Here is a 23,274-nt window from a genome sequence, read left to right as displayed (position 1 = left end):
GTCTTCAAAATGTGTGGTAATAGCTCTATGATTGGGGTACTACAGACTGGCATGAACTCAGAAAAAACACAGGCCAACAAAGAGACATTTGCCCAGAGTTGGACTGCTTTTTGATAAAAATCATTTTTCAGATTAAATAAAGCTGCTACGGCTCTGTACACAGACCAAATATGCAAAAATCCCATAAAAGACAGAGTTTGGTAAATTAGTTCTTTCTTACCAAGGCAAGTGTCTGGAAGTGTGAACTTAAGAGGAATTATCACAGACTTTCAAAGGTCTTGGGAGAAATGGACTCATTTTCTTTAGATAGCCCTTGAGAGACATACAACCCCAGGGCCTCTTATCAAGAGCAAAATAAGGATTGGAGGCATCAATAGAAAGATGATACTTTCTAAGAAATTGTACCTCCTTATTTGTGAATAGGTTTATGCGATTATGGAAGTGGATCAGGGCCCATGGTGATCCAGGCATTGTTGTAGTGGTAGCACCACATTTTTGTGCAGTCAGACACAAACTGGCATTCTAGTGCCTGCCACTTTGGGAAATGCCCGAACGATGCCTTTCAGATCCAAGATCCCACAGATGGTCTTGTCCTGCAAACCCTCAGATCCATAGCCATGTGTCTCAATGGTCATGGCCCTTGCCCTAAAGCAGAGGTTCTCATCTGGGAGCAATTAGTATATTTGGCAATGTCTGATTTCTGATTGTCACAGCTAGAAAAGTATTACTAGTATCTACTGGGTAGAGGGCAGGGATACTGCTAAACACCCTGCAATGCACAGGACAGCCCCCAAAACAAATAATTATTTGGTCCAATGTGCTGAGAGGCTGAGGTGGAGAAATCCTGTCATAAGCTCATGCCACTTTTGCCCATTCTGAGAGGAAGTTATAGACTTATGCTCTATTTAGACCTATACTACTCACAGGGCCACTAGAATTTAGTTAGTTTGAATGCTTTGGAAATTGCAATTTGGGGCAAAATGCCATCCCCTTCCCAACTAACATCAACTCCTTTCTCCAAGACACAGGTTAAATGTCATCTCCTACAGGAAATGATTTCCTATTTTAGCATCACCTCCCTCTTATGCTTACTCTAATAGCAGCTCTGATCAAATTATTTCCTATTTCTCTACTATATTATAAACTCATTGATAGCTGATTTTTCAGAAAAAATCCTTGTGTCTTAACACCTACCAGAATTATTGGCACATAACTGGTACAACAACAAACATGTGTTGAAGGAAGGAATAAGCCCAGAGGACTGGCTTGGATTCTGAGTACCCAACCTCCAAACTGGGTTTATTCAAAACTGTTATGGTGAACACAACAACCTCCAAGGATATCTAAGGATGTCTGACCCCATGTCTGACTGGGCAATGACTCATTTTATGGCATGAGGTTCTACATTGTGATGGTTTAATTTCTGGTGGTTAATTTCTTGATTAACAGAAGGTAACAGAGTAAAGACTATAGAGACCATAAGACCTGGTTGGAAGCCTAGGACCCCCTGGGAGAAATCATGGACAGAGCTCTCCCTAAATACCTTTCCTAAGAGGAAGGAAGGCAAATCTGATGCACTACTTTTATGAGTTTGGCTTAACAGCCTATATTCCACAGAACATCTCCCTTCACTCAAGAAGGATGAGGTGATTGATCTGAATTAGCACATAGCACAGGGGCAGCCCAACATTTGTTTCTACCAATAATCAGCTGATACCAATACCCAGGTACAAATCTATCAAAGGGTCTGACTACAAAGACAATTCTTTGGTTGGCTATGTGTAGATTACACTAGAAAACACACAAAAAGGGGATGAACTAAATTGAGAACAATTTATAAATATTCTTTTGTATTAAAGACAAAAAATCTGGGATTATAACATGAATGGATATCATGTTGAAAGTGGGAAAAGAGCACCTCAGATCTACAGTAAATCAATGATACTCTGTACTGTACATGATTATGGAATATAAAACAAAATGGTATAATCATCCAGTTAGCATAATGCTGTTGCATATTACATTGTGCTTTTATTTGACAAAGCACATCAAATAGGATTTCAGAAAAACACTTAGCACAATTATAAATAAAATATTCCTGACATGAGTTGGCATCAGGAAAAAAAGACAGGAACATTTCAGAACATTCAACTTTATTTTTCATTGACAAACACAACATAAAAAACATACATTTATTAAATACACAGACTATGACTTGAATGCCATCAAAACTTTGATGTAATTTTCATAGTCTCTTTTACTCTCCACAATACTGAATACCAGCCTTTAAAATATACTGGAAGATATGTTTAACTATACTTAGGTATCTCCAAAAAAACTTTACACAGAGATGACAAAAGTATATGTTCCCACTTAACCAAGTGTGTAGGGATAGGATGCTGAGTAGGACAGATGGAGAAACATATGCTTTCTATACTGAGCTTCCCATTATGATTAAAAGTGCCAATGATTTCAGTTCTTACTTAAATATACCACATAAGTAGTACTTACACTCATTTATTGTAAACAGATGAAGATAATCAGTGCCTATTTTTAATTTGTTTGTGTAAAGAAATGTTCAACTTTATCTGTACATGAACATTTGGTAAAAGAGGGAGAAAATAAAATATTTCATATATTTATATGAATAAATATGTATAAATATATTTCATATATATATATATATATATATATATATACACACACACATGAAAGGAAGAGAATTTAGCTGTCAGTGATGACTTAAGTGAACTGAACACCTGCTCTTACAGAAAAGAACACTGGCCATCTTTGTCTCACTGACACTCAACTGTATGAAGATAAATGCAGTCCCTTCCTTTCTTTGATTCTGAGGAATGGACTAAAAGAATGAAGGATTTTAACAAGTTGGAAATGTATGTTTCCTCCATGTCTTTCTTTTTTTTTTTTTTTTAATTTTTTTTTCAACGTTTATTTATTTTTGGGACAGAGAGAGACAGAGCATGAACGGGGGAGGGGCAGAGAGAGAGGGAGACACAGAATCAGAAACAGGCTCCAGGCTCTGAGCCATCAGCCCAGAGCCCGACGCGGGGCTCGAACTCACGGACCGCGAGATCGTGACCTGGCTGAAGTCGGACGCTTAACCGACTGCGCCACCCAGGCGCCCCTCCTCCATGTCTTTCCTTACATTCTCTACCCCACCTCCATCCTTCCCTACTCCACATAAGTACCTTTTCAGTAGTCAAAAGAACACTGGAGTATAAGTCATGTGCATTTTTCTCTGCCTAACATTGCAGCTTTTATTTCTACACAAACTGAAAACATATCAAGAAACTATTTTTAAATAACTATTAAAGTTTGGTGATTGGCTGCCTTTTGTCTAGATATCTGATTCACTTTAATTAAAAGGCCAACATACTTTGTTTCTAAAGCAATTGACAAAGGAATTTAAGAGCTGCACTTACGAAAAAAAACTTTAGAGGTGGAATTATCTCCCAAATGTTCAAAAAGCTTGAAAAATCTAATTTTGTTCCTCATTATGATCTCTTTCCTTCCTACCTTTACTCCCATAATAACATTTTTCCATCAAAACAGACTTCGTAAAAAAGAGACTCAGATCCATTTCATGTATTAGGGCAGAAGCATACTAAAAGTACACACCTGTTCTCCGTCCTCTTAAAAACAATCCCAGTTTTACCAACAGTAAATATCTGTTACATTCCTTCTGCTGAGAAAATGAATAAACTGGAGGCAAGGCTTAGGGTGACAGTCTCATTCTTAATGAAAAAAATATATAATCCAGTAAATATTTGGGTTGTTGAGAATATGCAACTGATTGATTTAAAACTTCTGAAAATCAAATAATTTTCATTCTCAATGAAGAAAATGAGAGACATATAAATGAATATGGTTTGTATCTGATTGAATTGTTTTTCTAGAGAATCAAAATATACTCAGCTTATGGTATCATAATGTAATGGTTTACAATTCACCTTGTATGAATTATAAACCTTTAAATAGAATCTTTGTTTAAGGAATTATAAAATAGAGAATATATAAAGTAAAAATGCTGTTTTCTTTCATTCCTTAAAAGAGTAGAGAACAGGGACAGTGAGAAAGGATGTGTTAAGTAGTGTGGAGTGAAGATATCTTTCCATCTGACTTTAAAATGAATTGTTGATCTCCTTGTGAGACGAAAATTCTTTGATTCTAGACTTGTTCAAGTCTTTCAGAGATAGGCATAGTCTCAGTTTTCTCTTTTTTCACTTTGAGAGTAAGGCCACCCTGCACTATTCTTTTTACTTTCTTCAGTTTTATTCAAGGTGGACTCAATCCAAAAGAGACATTCAGGGAGGACATGTGAAAGGTTTTACTTGATCACTGTAGATACGAATTCCTTGTAACATCGAAACTGAAACTTTTTGGGTAGGAGTAATTCAGCTGAATATGAACTTTCTCATGAAATTAGTATCCATGTAAATGCCAATATAATGGGGTTTTAATTTTACAATTTCCCCTAATTCTCTGTTTCATGCTTCAGTAATTACTGCCTGTTCGTTAGAATAGAATACTGAGCTGATACAGTTTTTAACAAATGTGCATGTGAGCTTTAGGCTGATTCTCAAAGTTTGTAAATTGGCTCTATCAAAACCTATGTTAGGAAACATCACAGCTATGTACCACCTCTTATGAGAATTTTATTGCAACTCAGAAAACAGTCCTCTGGACGTAGCCACAGTATTAAAGAGTCTTCATTTTTTAAAATGATATAATCTCATTCATTGAACAATTCTGCACTTTTATTTAAACCTCAGTTTTAGCAGACTTTGAGAAATATGCAAGCACAAAACCAGCAAGAAACAGCATCACTGCATATTTGGCATGATTGATCATCTAAACGTTTCACATGGGTAAATCGTAGAAATTTTAGTTTTTCCACATTAAATTTTTATATGTTCGCACGAATAATTACTCTGTAGTCTTTCTGTGTCACTCATCTTCTGGTATCCTGTTTATCTCAAGAAAAGCTTTCAAGGTTAAAGGATTAAAAAATAAACAGGCAATATATATGCCTACAATTTCAAAGATCAAGATGTTTCTACTTTCTGTCTCTGGTTTAATCCCAATACCAAAGAACTATTAAGTGATTGTTGACATGGGGAGATTGAAAGTTAATCACAAATTAGGAGTCAAAAACAACAAAAATATAAAAAGTATCAATAAATAAAAGGTCTAATTCACTTGAAAATCTATTATTAGAATATTGCCACAGATTGACCACCTTTTAAAAATAGTGATTTGTCAGAGTTTCTAGTCAGTCCATTACTCAATATCAGCATGGCCCCGGGGTCTCTTTCAGCTAACTTTTACATGAGCTTACTCAATTCTATTCTATAACGTGGTCAAGAGATCTTTTATGCAATAAAGAAGTGTTAAGTAGAAATATATGTTCACTTTTTGATTCATAGCCATTTAAATCTGTCACAATTAAACACAGTTACTTAGAATATCTTGAGATACAGCATTACGTAAATTTCATAAATATTAACACATTTTGTTTCCTCCATTTAAATAGTTTTAAGATATCCACCACACTAATTTTATCTGAAAAGTAAAATGTTCTTACCGGATAGCATGCCATCATTTTCTTCTACAACACAGCATACTGTATAAACTCATTGTTTAGAAAATCAGCACTGCTTTGTAAAATCTACAATAGACAATTTTACATATATTTCTACATTGCACTCAGTCACTTCTTCCCATGTGGTTTCCTAGACCTCTATTATTTTTAACCAATATTGTCAAGTTAGGAATTGTCACAATTTATGCACACATTTTCTTTTCCTGCTCAGATATATATATAGATCAATTAAGTATATGAGAATGAATTTAAAGGTCAATAAACTTAAATTTGGAAACAAAGGTTTTTCTACAGTGACTTTAGATGCCTGCTTCCTAACCACATCTAGGGCCTCTGCACAACATCTCTGAAATCTAATCTCAACTACCATCCAAAGGCTGAAATCATTTGGGACTTACATTTCTTATTTGGTTTTCTCTGGATGAACAAATGGTTGCCTAGATAACAAAAACACACCATTTATGTAATTTTTCCTTCTCTACTTCCTTTTCAACCTTGTTCAAAAGCTGCTATTTGTCCACTCCTACCATGTATCGCTGGGAAGATATTTGTCATTAAGGATAAGTTTGAGGCTGTTTTGTCTTTATGTATTTCTGTGCTTTGAAGAAAAGTGATATTTCTTTGACAGTAATCTCCATTACCATTTGGAAGTATCGGTCTCTTAAATTATTAACACAAATAAAGCACTTTGTTGTACAGCGATATGATACTACACATTTGAAGATAAATTCATATTTCTGTAATTAAATAGGCAGAGATCATTCACTTTATCAGTTTTATGGACTGTAATGGCATGAAGCACTTCAATCATATGGCAGGTGCCTCACCGATATGCACTGAGTTTTGGCAGACATTTATTCATTCATTCACTGAATACATTCTGAACGCTTTCTATGTTTCAAGTGTTGGACTAGGTGCTGGAAGGAATAACCCAATGACACTCATACCAGTTAAATTCATTCTGTGTGTGTGTGTGTGCGTGCGTGTGTGTGTGTGTGTGTATCTGATTATAACCCAGGACCAGAGGACCATTCAAGAGGTAAAGCTTCTTTACTATAAGGTCATTTAAGTGCACTTTTTTTTCTTGAAAAAGGAGGTAGTTTTGTCTAATTCTTCATGAGGTGACCTGTGGGAAACCCAATTCTATAGCATAGAGAGATTTTACAATGGGGCTTTAGTATTAGGTTATTTATCATCATTTTTTCTAAAACATAGGCAGTACAACCGCCATGAATTACATAGGCACTCTCAGCAGATCTTGTTTCTCACTCAGCTTAACACTTTGCTTTAAATTGATTATTCCTGATTGACCTGGGATGGTTTACATATTAACCTAATGCATATATTGTACCTGTTGAAATCAATTCTTCCTCAAATGCCTACTAAACACAGGGGAAAAAGTAGTACTATAAAGAAGTATGAAATAAATCTTAATTTTTTTTTAACTAGGAATACAATAAGGTAAGCTGTAAATTAAGATCTTCATGAGAAAATGTTAATGAGTTTGCAAAATGAATGCTCCAAAGAAAACAAAGAGCATTTTGTGTGGGTTCAAATTAAAAGGTTATTGTGTTTGTTGGGGAGATTCTTTTTTTTTTTAAGTGCAACTCTCAAAACTTAACGTAATGATCTACTCAGGCCCAAAATATATCAACCTTAGCCATCAAGGTTTGTACACATGTAGACTATAAGAAAAATATATTAATAATAAATATTTAGATAAAAAGGGAACAGAGAAAGTGCTGTGAGGGGTCAACCTTATTAATTTTCTTATTCTATAAATAGGCCAAATTCTTTATGGAACCTTCAAAATATTTATCGGTCTTAGAATCAGAGTTAGTATTTAGATATTCCAAAAGACTAGAGAATATTTTGGTGGAAAAATCAAGGAAGATAATTAACCACAGTACCTATATTTAGTTCTCCAATCAGTTCTTAAATAGCATTTTGAAAAACCATTACATTGACTCTCAAGATCAGATTCATGAATCTTATCCAGGCTTGTAGGAATTAAAAATGTATTAAAAAAGAAGAACATTTAGTATTTGGATAGTCACAAATCCCACCATATTTGAAATAAATGGAATTGGCTGTCATTTAGATGAGTAAACCTAATTACCAGTACAACCAAAACTTAAACTTTATACGTTCAGCAGATAATTTATAGATTGAGCAATATTTACATCAGTACCACCAAATATTGTATACATTATATGTTTTTATCCTAATGCAACTTTTTAAAAAAATATACAGGGAAAAGAGTGACATGGAGAGAAAGAAAGAGAATACAGAAGACCAAGGTCTTTGAACAAAAGCAAATCTTTGCCTATCTTTGATGATCTATGCATTCAATCCCCCAAGTACTCAGTATACTGGAATATTAACTTTTCCTATCCCATCCCCACCACAGACCAAGATCATTTATAAAAAATGTGTTCATCTCATAAATAATCACATATTCAGCTACAAATGGCAGAGACCCAAAAACATTAGACTGTCACTAATATATTTTCCTTTGTTTGTATTTCAATACTTTTGGCACACAGGGGATTATCTATGCTTCTGAGACCATTTAGCCTTATATCAAAATTCTCCTTCAATGCATAAATGGTGGCATGCCAGAGATGCCTAAATTCACAGTAAGGTTTAGGGCTATTTGTTGCCAAAAGCTGTGAACATGCAAGTTGATTAGGTGTTCTCTTTCATGCTCCTGTCTGTATTATTTCATTGGATAATGAGATAGGCTGCCCTTTCTGTCCATCATTAGAGCAGCTGGAGACAGCATTTGCTACCTGGCAAAACTTTCGAAGAAGGATCTTTCTTAGCAGCAGATAAACCCAGGGATCCAAGATCTGGTTCAGTGAAGCCAGGCGAACAGCTATTAAGAAGAAGTTGCATTCTTTCAGCTTTTCAGTGTGTGTCTTGCAGTGCTCAACAGATGTCTGATTGAAGATCATTTTCAACATCATTATCTAAGAAAGAGGGACAAATAATTGTTCCAAAGATTAACAAAGTCACATGTATCTCCTCTGCACAATACTTTGCACATAGCTTACAGCAAATTGGTTGTTGGACTGAAATGATTAATTCAGGAAAAATTTATATTCACAGGACACAGCCCTGAATGAGTACAAGACATTCCTACAGATTTTCCCTCATTTTTGGCATTTGACCTAATGCAGCCTTTAAAAAGTACATATTCTCAGGATCTTGGTCCTTGGTATTTAAGAAGCTTGAAATCTCAAAAACACATCTCAAAATTAGCCAAAGTCATCTGTCTTGATGCAGAAAGTACCAATGGGTTGACACCCTAACGAAAGCCAACACTTCAACAAACCAAAACAAATTTACTCTTAAACTTCAGTAGTCCTAACTGAAGCAAATTACAGAAAAAAAAGTAGAAGCAAGAAAGGAGGAAATAATACTTATTCTTAGCATTTTCTGAATCCATACAATTTGCCAGGACTCCATCAAGTTCTTTATATGCATTTAATAAAAAATTAAGAGAGATAGCATTACAGTTTCCTTTTTACAGTTGCTGCCAAGGTTTAATGATGTAAAATGGCTGAGCCAGACTTCAACGAGGTTTCCTAATACCACTTGACCTATAGGGCTTTGTTTTTTTCATCTCTCCCTTCTCACCATATACACACACTGGAATGTAAACTTCCGGAGGGCAGGATTTGGGACTATTGTTTTCCCCACTAATATATTGCCAGTACCTAAACCAATACTTAATAAACAGTGCTCAATAAATATTTGTGAATAAATAGGTAATATGACATATATATAAATATAATATTATATGACATATATCATATAAATATATTTATATATGAATGAATAGATATTTGTGATTTCCATAGAAGAGAAAAGAATGAAGGTTCATATACCTCTAAAAAGATATTCAAGCTCATTAATAATCAGAAAAGTGCAAATTATGAGAAAATAAGAACCATTTTACACCCACTAGTTTGACAAAAATGAAAAAAATGAGACTTTCCCAAATGTTAGTATGGATGTGGAGAAATGAGGACGCTTTTACACACCATTATCTGGAAAAGTGAACTGGAACACCCACTGTGGAAAATAAAGGCACTGAAAAGGATGAGACAAACGAAAGATTTGAAGAATCTTGTTTCTTGAAGAAACAAGCACTATTTCCTCTGCTACCTGCAAGCAATCCTACTCCTAGGGATATACCATCCTGAATTCCTGCCCCGGGAGTTGTGCATAGGACTGTTCATTACAGTGTTATTCACAACAGCAACAAACAAACAAACAAACGAACAAACAAAACACAGAAACAACCCAAACACAGGTTCACATTAGCAGACAAAGAAAGGTGCTGACTTTATAACTGGCTCCTGAATTCATCTTTCTAATTGTGCTGCACGACTCTTAAGCACTTGAAATGTGGCCAGGACAAACTGAGATGTTGGAATATGTAATGATTTTATAATGAAATGATAACATTTTGATATATTGTGTCAAATAAAATGTATTCTTAAAATCAACATTACTTTTTTTTTACTTTTTAAAAATGTCACTACTTAGAAAATTTAAAATTATATATAAGGCTTTCATTTGTTGCTCACAGTCCATTCTATTGGACCCAAGGTTTCTTGTGAAGCCCACACTTATTTGGATGTCTGTCCTTAGGTCATATATCTCAAATTGAGGTCAACATCTCTGAACATCTAAAACACTCTGGACCACAAACCCACAATCCCAGCAGTGACACTTGCTCCCTTATACAGTCATGTCAGTTTTCTTCAAATCTTTCCTTTGTCTCATCCTCTTCAGTGCCTTTTGCTCTTGTTCCAATCTCATCCTACTTCAGCTCCTTCTGTCATCTGAACTATGGTAACAAAAGACACCCAGATGGTGCATACAAATGTCAGCACACGACAGATTCATCATCTTAACTAAATTCTAGCTCCGATCAAACCCGCACCAGCTATAAAAACTTCAACTTGGTCTAACTGGACAAATTTGACCACAGATTCTTAAACCAATCACTGGCAAAAGAGACAGAAACTTCCAGGTTTTGTTTAGGACAAATTCATCCCCTGGGGCTTAAATCATGGTCCTTGACCACATTACCACCTAATACCTGAGCAAATTATGGTGATATAAGCAAATAAGAACAGGGGAATGGGTAGACAACCCACAGATAGTCATATATTCTTACTCTGTAATTTCTTTCAAAGGAATTATTTCCAAGGGATTTATACCATAAAAGCAAAAACAGCTGTATAAATAAGTCAATATTTAGCGAAGCATTATCTATATTAGTAAGAAACTAAACACATAAATTTCTAACATCAGGAGTAAAGTTTAATAAAATATTGCTTATTTGTATACTAGTATATGTAAGAATTAGGTGAAAACAGAATATAAAGTAGATTATGTATATAAAGCTATATTGTTATTATAATTAAATTCTGTGAAATACATAGACTTGTGGAAGGCAATGGAATTATTACTATTAAGCAATAATTTACCATTAAATAATTATTAAATTATTTTAAAAGTTGTATGTACATAAAAACATTTCAAACAATTTATGAAATTCTTTGAAAGGAAGTTGATGATAACTGCCTTCATTAATAAGCACGAATTATTATACACCAATTTTTTTTTTTTTAATAAGTAAATCTATGTCAGTGTCTTCTGATGCTGGCTCATAGTCTTGTGAACTGAACACTACCTCTCATTGCATACACAGATGGCCCCCAAAGATATCTATGTCCCAGTTCCTAGAACCTGCAAATATGTTTTCACACATGACAAAAGGACTTTGCAGATGTGATTCATGATAAGGGTCTTGAGATGGGGAGATTCTCCAGGATTACCTGGGTGTGTTCAGTGTAATCACACGGTCCTTAAAATCTGAGAATTTTATCCAGCTGTGGGGAGAGGGAGATGTGTGTACAGAGAATTGTCAGTGAGATACAACATTGCCAGTTTTGAACATAGAGGAAGGGAGCCATGAGGTGAGTTAAGGAATGGGGATGGCTTCTAGAAACTGAAAAAGGTAAGGACATAATTCTCCGAGCTCCTTCAGAGCTTCTAGAAAGGAATGGAGCCCAATGGACACCTTGAGAGTAACCCAGTAAGACTCATGTCAGGGTTCTAACATACAGAATTGTAAGAGAAGTCGGTCTTGTTTTAAGCCCCTAAGTTTATATTAATTTGTTAGAGTACTGCAGTAGAAAACTAATACACCCACAGAGTGAGCTCTCAAAAGAGGTGGAGAAGGGATGAGGAGGAAGTTGCTTGAAAATGATTTACTGTCTCTGATAGATAAAACATCGCAGCAAGGTTGTTTACTTTGTTCACTTTTATTAGGAAACTTTTTTTTTAACATAAAGTAAAAGTAAACTTCATCCTAACTCTTATTTAAATTACCTCAATTTCTAAGTCTGTAACATGTAAAAATGAATTCTTGTTATTCTATCAGTTAGATTTCAATGTGTTTGATTAAAAGGGATAAAATTTTATTTTCAATTAGGTTGCTTTTAAGAAAAACATACATCTATTATTTCTTTTTTCTCCCTTTATAAACTACTGGAAAGGTTATATCTAGCTCTTTTAACCCCTCACCTCATCCAATAATTAAATATATTTGACCACCTACCATCTTTCAGGAAGTTCTCTGGGCCTGATCTAGAATGATCTAAAAACTCACTTCAATTACATTTTCATTTTTTCAAATATAAAATAAAATAGAAATTGTCCAAGTTCTTATAATCAGGAAAATTTACAAAATTACTAATTAAAGTGGGATTTCAGTCATTTTACACAGCCCTCCTTGATTATTTTAAGTTTTTATGGGGCTTAAAAATATAAATTATTATTAGACTATTATAGGTTTCATATGCCTTACATTGGTTAGTCCCCTGTAATTTCCCATAATTTACTACGGACAATTCAGTGACTATGAAATTATGAAACCAAGCTCTGTAAGCAATAGCTGGCGCATGGGGAGAGACACTCCAGCTTTTCCCAGAAATCATGAGATGTGCAATATGACAATAACTACAATTAGGGACAGAAAGCATGATACTGTCATTTCCAAATGGCAGCAGGGATGGAAGTAGGACTCCCAAATCCATCTTATTTTGAACACAAATGCAAATTAGCATCCATCTGTTGATTTCCCTGTATTTCAGGAGCTAAACAGTGATTACAATTTTTGCAAATATTTTTCAGCCATTCAGACTTTGGAAGAAAACCTTTGGCATGAATATGTAGATTTCTAGTAGAATTCATTTTTCCTATTAGTCCAATTCAATTCCTTACAAGGGAAAAGGGACAAATAAAAACCAGGGTGCTTAGACAGCACAGAGTCTACTTTTTTGGCAAATGCATGGATAATCTGCAAGATTGCTCTGTCTGAACAGCCTCTTGTAATGATCTGGTCAAGGGAGCGGTTAAGACTAATTCTGGGGGCCCTGAGAGCAGCTTTTCTGCCAGCATCTTCCCCAGGCTCCACGTGACTCTCCCAGGCCTCTTGCATCTCCCAGTTTATCAGCAGGAATAGAGAGCTCTTTTTGTGCCCGCGATAACCAGAAACCCAACTATATCAGCATCCCCTAATTTCTCCATCCCTGCCTAGGGTCAAGGGCAACTGCTTTGCTCCATCTAAACAAAAAAAGTCTCTTTCCCAGTGATAATGACCTTTTCAATGTGTAAAGCACTAACCAAGGAGACGGTTTTTAATATGCTGTATTTGGATTTTGTTTTATTGAAGCAGGATTTATAACTACATGTTTAAAAATCTTTGGTACTTCACTGCTTGATTCAAAAATGCCTTGGGTTATAGGTCATAAATATCTATTGAAGATGATAAATGAGTAAACCCAGAAAAATTAACTTGTAGGGGAGGGAATAAAATTGTGTGAGAGAACTTTCCTCACAGCCAATTTTTATCTATGATGTTTTGTTTTCCATAATCCTTTGTTGTTAGGCTATGGAGGATAACCTGCTCTACTGGAAATTCCCTCTATCGTTTAATAAATGTACTACGTTATAATACAGTGAAACCTGTCTGGGCCCTTTAAATCACTTAATTACATAATTTGAAGGATTATCATGGGAAGAAGCTTCACTGGAGACTTAAGAAATAATTGCAGACTTTCCAGTCTGGTTACAACTCTGTTCTCCAGTTGCCAAATCACCTCAGCATTCTAGACTCTACTGTTTCAGAAGCTTCTCCTGCCTTATCTAATCTGAAAACTGAAAACAAACAGCTCATAAATGTTTAAAAAGTTACTAGAAGTCATGTTATTGCATCTTTACTATTATGTAATTTTATAAAATTCTTCAAAATAATGACAAATGAAGAATCAGAAGAAATAAATTCTACTGCTGGCCTGGCCACCGTGTGTGATTTTAGGCAAGCCATTTACTCTCTATGCTTTAATAAACTCACTAGGAAACCAAAGGGCTGGCCTGGAAGGCATCTTCCATATACCTCCATGGTTAAGTTTTTTCTTAGCAGTTCTGTGGCAGAGCTGGAACATGAATAAGGAGTTAATGAGAAGAAGAAAAGAAGCCAAAAGGTAAAATATGTAAACAAAAGATAAAATTACTCTTCAGGAAAACCCCAAATGTGTCTTTTGGAAAACAGCGGAGAGAGGAAAATTACAAAGTTAGAAAATGGACAACTGAATATTACAAGGAACTAGATTCATAAAGCTTTAGGGGAAGATTTTTTTAGAAGTAACTGACTTTGTCAAACACTGACCAAGAGTTAGAGAACCTGCCATGAATCTGACTCAGCTCTGTGTCTAAGTTGGGGACCAGTTAACTAACTTTGGATCTTAAGTTCTCCCTTCTCTAAAACATGATTAATACATGCTTGCTGAATATCTTCTTCATCTAGTATAGTGCAGTTGCAAAAATTAAAATGAGATGAGAATAATTAAGGTCTTTGATTTACAATGCATACCTCTTCCCAAGCCCCATGCTATTGCACTATTGCATATGCTTCCAGAAGAGAATCCTCTGACGATCAGGGATAGAAGAAGAGTGGATGCTTGAGTAATACTAGGAAATGAATGCATTATCTGTATGTCTGCTTTCCTTACATTTCTACCTGAGTGGTTTTTTTTTTTTTTTGAAAGAAAAAAATTTGAACTTCAAAGGTGTTTGGTAATGCAGAACCATTAACAAATCACTGCACAGGAAGACCTCCAAATCTTAAAGAAGCCTGCATTCTGTCACCACTTTATTTGGTACCTAAGAATTACCATTTCCTGTCAAGTTGCATGAATTGTAAATTCTGTGTGATTTGGGTCAGTATAGCCCATCGCATATGTTATGTCTAGATAAATACCTTTCTATTAGAACAGTAAAAAACATGTAGGTAACTAAGTATTCAAATTCTGGCTGAAAAGGGAAAAGCAAAATCTACACTAAAAGTATGTATTCCTTAGATTATGGGTGATAAATTAACTTTGTGATACACATGTCAGAAGAGCTACCTTCATTACTTTTCAAACCTTTACATCTCAGTTGTCAAGAGAAAAGTCTAGAAAATATGTCTTTGTCAAGGTTTTAAAAACATTCATCCTTGCAAATATTTAGATGTAAAACAGTTTCCTTTTTTCTGCCAAAATACAGTTGCATTTAAACCCAGAATTGCTGAGTCCTATTACCCACTCAGAGAACCACAGTATTAATGACAATTATAGTGGTGTATGGTGACAGTACCTATACTTGTAGTGAGCACAGCATAACATATAAACTTGTCTAATCACTATGGTGTACATCTGAAACTAATGCAACATTGTGTGTCAACCCTACTAAAATTTTTTAAACAGCAGTCAACTGATTAAAGAAGGAATCAGAGACGTGGACTAAATTTTGTGTGCAGGGATATTTACCTCAAAAGAAAATTAGGAAAACTTAAAAGGCCAACAGTAAGGCACAGTTTAAAGTCTGTGATATCCACTGATTTGCATAGTATATATGAGATCTGCATAATACATATGTATTTCAATGCTGCCATTTAAAATGATGTTTTTGAAAAAAATTTAATAATGAGGAAATATTCAGGATGTTAAAAGTAAAAACAAATGTTTATTACATAGTATAATCGAATTTTCAAAACATCTCCAAGGGGTGGGGTGCCTTGGTGGCTCAGTCGGTTAAGCATCCAACTTTGGCTCAGGTCATGAGCTTATGGTCCATGAGTTCGAGGCCCATGTCGGGCTCTGACAGCTCAGAGCCTGGATTCTGCTTCAGATTCTGTGTCTCCCTCTCTCTCTGCCCCTCCCTCATTTAGGCTCTCTCAAAAATGAATAAATGTTTAAAAAAATAAAAATAAAAATAAAACAAAAACATCTCCAGGTGGGAATTAGGGAGATTTATATTTTCTTCTCTATTTTTTTCTTTGTTTTCCAAATTCTCTGCAATAAATGTGTTATTTGCACACTCGCAAAAGAAAAGCATTGAATTTAGAGTAGTTGGTAGCTTCTGTATAAACAATAACGTATTAAATAATTTATTGATAAGATGTTAGTGTCACAATCCATCCTGGAACCACCACATGGTCATTTCAGTTTGAATTCTTAGGTAGTCGATATGTGCATAATTTAACAACCAATAGGTAAACAGTGTGACACTCTATAATTGATCAAAACATTTAACTTAATCATCAAATTCATTACGGCTTATTAGAGAGAATGTGATGTTTAGTGGTCAATTACTGGCTTCTGTGATTCATGGACAGTACATTGAAACATATCCCTCCTTGTGCCACAGCCTGTATGCAATGCAGGCTGACTGTGGTTCTAACCTGATATGATAAATTCTCATTTAACTTTATTTCATATCAAAATGACACTGTCTTCTCGATCTATGCTGTGAGAGGACTTCATCTCACAGGGTATCCACAGAGACACATCTTGTATGTGGGATGGACACTGGGTGAATATGGACATATTGGGGTCTCTCTGAATTCATGGTCCCCAAACTTATTTCACTCCCTAGTCACCTCTCTCTCTCTCTCTCTCTCTCTCTCATTCTCCACAGTGAATGAGAATAATTCTGTGATACAGAATCATTCACACATCTTCCACTGTCCTTCACCTCACAGAGGAAACAGCTCTTTGGGGGCCTTTCGCCTTCTTGTCATCAAGTTCAGCATCTTTTGCTAACCATTCCTCCTTTCCTCTTGTTCAAAGAGAAGAGGTGTTCCATCTCCTACCTAAGACTAACGTTCTATCTGTGCCCTGGATCTTATCCATCATGAATGTCAAAGACCTTACTTTTTCAATTATCTCCTTCTTCTTTACCTTTAACTTTTGGCTTTTTCCCAGTATCATATTAACATATCTAAATTTCTCCTACCTTGAGAAAATAAAACCTTCTGCAGAATTCTCACATCCCTGCACATACTGCTGCAGAAGTTACAGTTGAGCTTCTCAAAAGAGTGTCTGTCTTCCTTACGTTTATTCTTAAACCTATAATAGCCTGGCCTTAGTGCCCACAAATACTCAAGAAGCACTGTTCCCAAGGCTACCACCAAGGCTTCAAAATCCACCAGACACTTACAAGTCTTTCTTGAAACACTCTCTTCTCTAAGATTCAGGTTCCCAAATGTACTGGTTGGCATTTCCCAAATATGCCCAAATATTCAAGTTGCCATTTGATTTGATTTGATTTTCTTACTAATTTTCCTGCTACCTCTCTGGGTGATCCTTTGCAGTCTCTTTTATGGCTCCCGTTTCCCTACCCATCCTGAAAATGTTAGCATTTTGGGGTCTTATCTTAAATAATGGGAGGCTGCCTCCTCTTCTTGCTGTGCATAAACTCAGTGGGTGACCTCTTCTACCCCGATGACTTCAGAATCCATCTATGCGCTATAGGCTATACCTCTTCTCTGAGCTCCAGACCGATTAATTTATCTGCCTATAGCACAGCTCTGCCTAGACGTCTTACATCCAACTCAACAGGCTCAAAAGTAATATTATTATCTTCTTCAAAGCTGCTTCTCCACCAATCTTCCTTATTTCAGTGAACCCAATTCCCTAAAACAGAAACCTAAGTTATCCGTGATTCATCTCGATTCATTCCTCTCTGCTTCTCCCTCCATTCCACCTCATTATCCATATTCCTTACAACCAATCACAAAGTCTCCCATTAACTTCCTAATATTTGTTTAATCTTTCACTTCTTTCATCTTCATTCCTATTGACCCTAAACCCAGACCATCACCATCTCCTGTCTGAACTACCACAATACTCTATTACAGGATTTGTTAGCTTCCATTCTGAGCCCCTCCATCCTGCTTACACAGGATGCTCCTAAAACGGGAATGTTACTGCTATTTCCCTTTGAAAAGTTCTGCAATAGCAAAGTCTGAAGTCTTTAAATGAACATGCAAGGCCCATCACCACTCAGCCCCTGTTGAGCTCACATCACCACTCTTTACCCTCACATTTATATTCCAATCATCTTGAACCTCTTTGAGTTCTTTAAAAGTGCCAGTCCCTCTTGCTTCTGCACTTTTACAATATGGACCCCCAGGTCCTTCAACTGCCATTCCCATCTTTCCTTGACCAGTCCCAATGTATTTTTTTGTATAGGCTTGAAATGTCAATTTATTTGGTATCTCCCTTGACAAAAGCCCAGCAGGTAAGTTTTAATATGGACTCCCCAAATTCTCTACTTCCTTTATCACCACTAAACATTTCGTATTGTTGCTTGTTTTTAATTATCAGTCTCTCTTAATACATTAACATTATTACAAGAGCAGGGATTATTTCTGTCCTTTTAGGTTTACCTGAGGAAGCAGCTAACACAGAATACATTACAGTGTATATTCATAAATAATTTTGAATTAACCAATGAATGAATGGTAGGACGAGTACCCCCTACCCATATGGGGGTACAGGATTCTAGAGCTTTTATCTAATATACAAATCCACCAATATCTATCCCTATTCAAGACTCTGGTTTTGTTTTTGTTGTTGTTGATGTTGTTGTTATTGTTGTTGTTGTTGTTGTGTTTCTGCTATTATAATTACTCAGAATAACAGCTTCAATTTAGGTACTAAAGGACTTTAGGTACATACATCTTCTCATCACTCATGATTTTAAGTAGAATGTTCACAGCTACAGTAGTAACCTGGAAGAAACTGGAAAGCTGGGCTGGAGAATCAATAGGGGAAGCAAATATTTAAAGTAAAACATGTTGAATCAATAAGAAAGAATTCTTGTTATGTATTTAATAATATTTTTTCCCAGAAATATAGCTCAAGACAAAACCCACAATAAGACGTACATAACAACACAGTCTTTAAGAAGGATATTTACTATCAAATTTATAATTTATAGTAAGTCAAAAGTTCTTTCATTGTTAAAAAAAATGTTATATAGGATTCTAGTGTTCCTTGCTTAAACAATTCTTGCCCACAAATATGAAATGATATCTTATACCTATATTATATTAAGTATTTAAAATACCCTTCAGAGTATAACAGATAACACATAAATAATAGTTTAATTTATTTGTAAAATTCTCTGTCAATGTTAGGCTTCTAGTCAGCGTTAGCATAGGAACTTCCTAACATTTCACGTAATTCATTTTCTTTTTCCCAATACAAAACACATCTTCGTAAAATTCACCAGCTTTTTCTATAGTTAACTCTTGTGTGGACTGTAAATAGGGGCTAAGTAATTGTGCAGTGCCAGACCCACAATGGGAGGGGCTTAAGGTGTCTTGCGTTGGTGTCACTTTTTCTTTGACATTAAAAAGAACATTCTGTGATTTCCCAATCATGACAGGATGGTCAGTCTCCAATGCCTCAACCTTTCTGAAGAGAACTGTGTTCACTAAGTTAAACCTGCATTTTTGCTGCTCGTATGAGAAAGCCGCAATTAAACACTTCTGCTGACTCTTTCACCTTTTGGGTCTACCAAGTAGCCACACTGAAGACATTGATTCCTGCATCCCACTCAGCTCACTGTGCTGTTTTAACAGGTACAAAAGTTTATAGTAAACAGTAAAATACTCAGACTTATATAAATATTATTTGTTTTTATTTTTGTTCTTCTTCAGATGTTAAGTATAACAAAAGGAAGCATAAAAGATCCTCTCAATGGGGCATCTGGGTGGATCAGTTAGCTGAGCGTCCAACTCTTGGTCATGGTCAGCTCAGGTCATGATCTCATGGTTCCTGAGATCCAGCCCTGCAACTGGTTCTGCACTGACAGCATGGAGCCTGCTTGGGATTCTCTCTCTCTCTCTCTCTCTCTCTTTTTCCCTTTCTCTCTGCTCCTCCCCCAACTTGTGTGTGTGCATGCTGTCTCTCTCTCAAAAGAAATAAACTTTTTAAAAAAGTCATTATATATTTAAAAAAAGATCCCCTCACTGTTGCCTCCTCAGTACACAGATTCTAATAGACTGTGGCTATGACTTACCACAGAATTGTAACTTGCTATGTCCTTAGAGACACAGGTCCCTTTGTAACCCCATTATCCCTTAAAATTTATGTAGCAGCTTTGTAAAACGCCTTCACAATCATGCCTTCCTTTCATGTACCACATATGCAGCAGGTGAAAACTATCGAGTGCCTTGTGTTATTTACACTGCAAATGATAAACTTTAGTTTTCAAGATGCTCTTCTGAAAAGATTGTGATTTTCATTTTCAGAAAATCAGACTTTACAAAACCACTTAAATTACAGTTAGCAGTTACAATTTTGTACCAGGTTTGAAGAAAGTTTAAACAAGATCGAATTCACACAACATGGGATGTAGGAAAATGGAAACTTGTAACCTATTCATCTTCTATGTTTCCCCCTTTAGGCTGCTTTTGTCTCATCTGTTGGTTTAGTTGGATTCATACCATTTGGTCCAACAGCAGATTAACTAATAGGAGCCAGAAAAAAGCAAACATGAGGAAGAAACCAATTCTTCCCATGACTCAGAAGCCAAACTCCTAAAAGACTATAGGCTCCTAAGAGAAGATAGTCAAATCCCAACAACTGAATCCATTAGCTCCCTCTCTCCTTAAGGTGTGAGTTCCCTGAAGGCATTTTTACTGCACTATATGGCTTCCCAAGGAGGACCTTAAGCGAGTAATTTATAAAATTATTCCTATTACTATCTTAGAGAATGTTATTGATTTCATTTTAAAATCTATATTTAATGTTAGCATTTTCATAAATGTTTTTGCAGGAATTGGTGAATAGATGTCATTAGGATTTGTAAATATTCAGTTCCCTACCCCACTGGGCCAAAACACTTCTGTTTTGGTCCATTTCTCTAAAAATATTTATTGAAATAGTTTCTCCAGTTAAAACGATTTGAAAGTCATTGGTTTAATGCAGCTCTGTCCAAAAGAAATATAATTCAAGCCACTATATATATATATATATATATTATATCAATATAGAGATTGAGATATTTTACATTATTTTTTTACATAATGCCCAAAATCTGCTGAGTATTTTACACTCATGTATGTATTTTACACTCTTAATTTGGAATTATCACCTTTCAAATGCCCAGTAACCACATGTGGCTAGTGGCTACCACACTGGACAAAGGTCTCGGGCTTTACACTTTTTGAGGGCCTATCACATATATTTCCTCAATTAAACTGCACAGGTATCATCACTATAGTGTCAACTGTTGGTTGCCTACCCAACACCCATTCTTCCATCTCCCCTTCTCATCCATACATCTACTTTCATGGGAGTCTAAGCACCCCAGAGCTGATCTCATCCCCAAATACTAGAACGTGTCTGGATCAGGGGTGATGATGTGATCCCATATGAAGCAACAAGATCTCATATGAAGCAACAAGAGGAAGTTCCCTTCCCTGGATATCTGGGGGAAAGTTTCTCTCCCTCCTCTGGAGGGAACCAGAGAAAAAACACAGCTTCTTACTCCTGCTAGACGTGAACTAGGAAGCATGTATACTAGTCTCCAATAATAAATAAGGGGTACATTCCAAGACACCCAGTGAATATCTGAAACCACAGATAGTACCAAACCCCACATATACTATCTTTTTTCTTATGTCTACATACCTATGATAAAATTTAATTTGTAAATTAGGCACAGTAAGAGATTAACAATAACTAATAATGAAATGGAACAATTATCTCAACATATTATAATAAAAGTAATGTGAATGTGGTCTCTCTCTCAAAATATCTACTACACCTTACTCACCCTTCTTGTGATGATGTGAGGTGATAAAGCGCCTACATGACGAGATGAAGTGAGGTAAATGATGTAAGCATGGTGACAGGCTACTACAGACCTTCTGACAATACATCAGAAGGAGGATCATCTGCTTCTGGACCACGGTTGACCACCAAGTAACTGAAACTGTGGAAAGTGAATCTGTGGATGGAGGTCAGGGAAAGGCTTCTGTACTACCAACCATCCCAAACCTGAGGGGAACAAGCCATTGATAGGATGAGGCCAACACAGTAGACTGCAAAAGACAGGACAAGTTTTGGTCCTTGATGACAATGCTAAACTTGGGGATTAACCAGCCCTGAAGGCTGTCCTAACTCTGGATTTGCAGTTATGTGTTGTTTTCTTTTTTTTTTTTTTTTTACTCTGAAGCCAATATACTATATCATCTCTAATAACAACTGAGGGAAACATAATTATACTGAAACTTTTGAGCATCTTTTGAAGCACTGTTTTTCTCTTTGTTATTTTTACTGTTTCCCTATTGTTGCTAAAATCCCTCATTGTTTAATTGTTATCCCCAGGGCACCTTCCTAAACATCTTGTTTGTTTGTTTCTTTGAACACCAGGCATTGGAGTAGCTGTTTTCTAGTGTTTCCACCCTCTGCTTCCAATTAACTTTTCTCTTCCATTACAGAAACAATGTTGTGTCTCCCATTCTTGTCTACACTAAAAGTATTTTTTAATCTTTCTGAGAATTTTTATTACTAACAACAACATGGAAACAATAAAAGTAACAAAGGAAAAGAAATGTTTTTAAAAATGCTCACAAGTTTGACTGCATACATAGTACACAGTATTCATTAGACACAAGCTGTATTGGTGGCTTTGGCTTCAAAAACGTTTGGGTTTGGGGCATCTGGGTGGCTCAGTTGGTTAAGTGTCCAATTTCAGCTCAGGTGGTGATCTTGTGGTTCTTGAGTCCAAGCCCCATGTCGGGCTCTGTACTGACAGCTCAGAGCCTGGAGCCTGCTTAAGATTCTATGCCTCCCTCCCTCTCTGCCCCTCCCCCGTTAGCACTCTGTCTCTCTCTCTTTCTCTCTCTCTCTCAAAAATAAACATTAAAAAAAAAAACATTTGGGTTTGATTTGCTCAATATCATTTACAAACTCTGAACCTTAAAGCAAGTTGCTTACCCAGCAAATGAAAAAGTAAAGTAAAATAAAAGAGATAGATATCATCTACCTCCAACATTTATGTAAAGATTAAAAACCATGTAATATATGTAAAACTTTTAAGGCCAGGATTTATACATCAATTTTCTGATTCCAAATCTAGTGTCTTTTTCACTTTATTACAACATTTTTTTTTTTTTTTCATTCGTCCCATAGTCACTTAGTGAGTGGCTGCTATGGGCCAGGAAAACTCATAGACTAATAAGGCAAAGTCTCTGTTCTTAAGCAGTTTACAGTGCACAGTGA

General features: G+C 35.8%; 1 protein-coding gene across 9 annotated transcripts in view; it reads right to left on the bottom strand.

The window, feature by feature from the left end:
- PTGER3 (prostaglandin E receptor 3) overlaps positions 1–23,274 on the bottom strand; it is a 181,463-nt gene that overhangs the window by 140,406 nt on the left and 17,783 nt on the right. For 8 of the 9 annotated variants that reach the window (XM_047085632.1, XM_047085631.1, XM_047085639.1 and 5 more), the window contains exon 2: positions 8,416–8,595. The exons of the other annotated variant lie outside the window; for it this stretch is intronic. In XM_047085632.1, the coding sequence (XP_046941588.1) occupies positions 8,416–8,595 (180 nt within the window). The remainder of the gene's footprint in view (positions 1–8,415; positions 8,596–23,274) is intronic. 9 annotated transcript variants of the gene reach the window in all.

Source organism: Lynx rufus, unplaced genomic scaffold (assembly GCF_022079265.1).
Source record: "Lynx rufus isolate CCGP_SWC_20201006 ecotype Redwood Valley unplaced genomic scaffold, mLynRuf1.p SCAF_2, whole genome shotgun sequence".
NCBI lineage: Eukaryota > Metazoa > Chordata > Mammalia > Carnivora > Felidae > Lynx > Lynx rufus.
The sequence above is the reverse complement of the archived record's forward strand: the minus strand, read 5'-3'. Positions and strand labels throughout refer to the sequence as shown.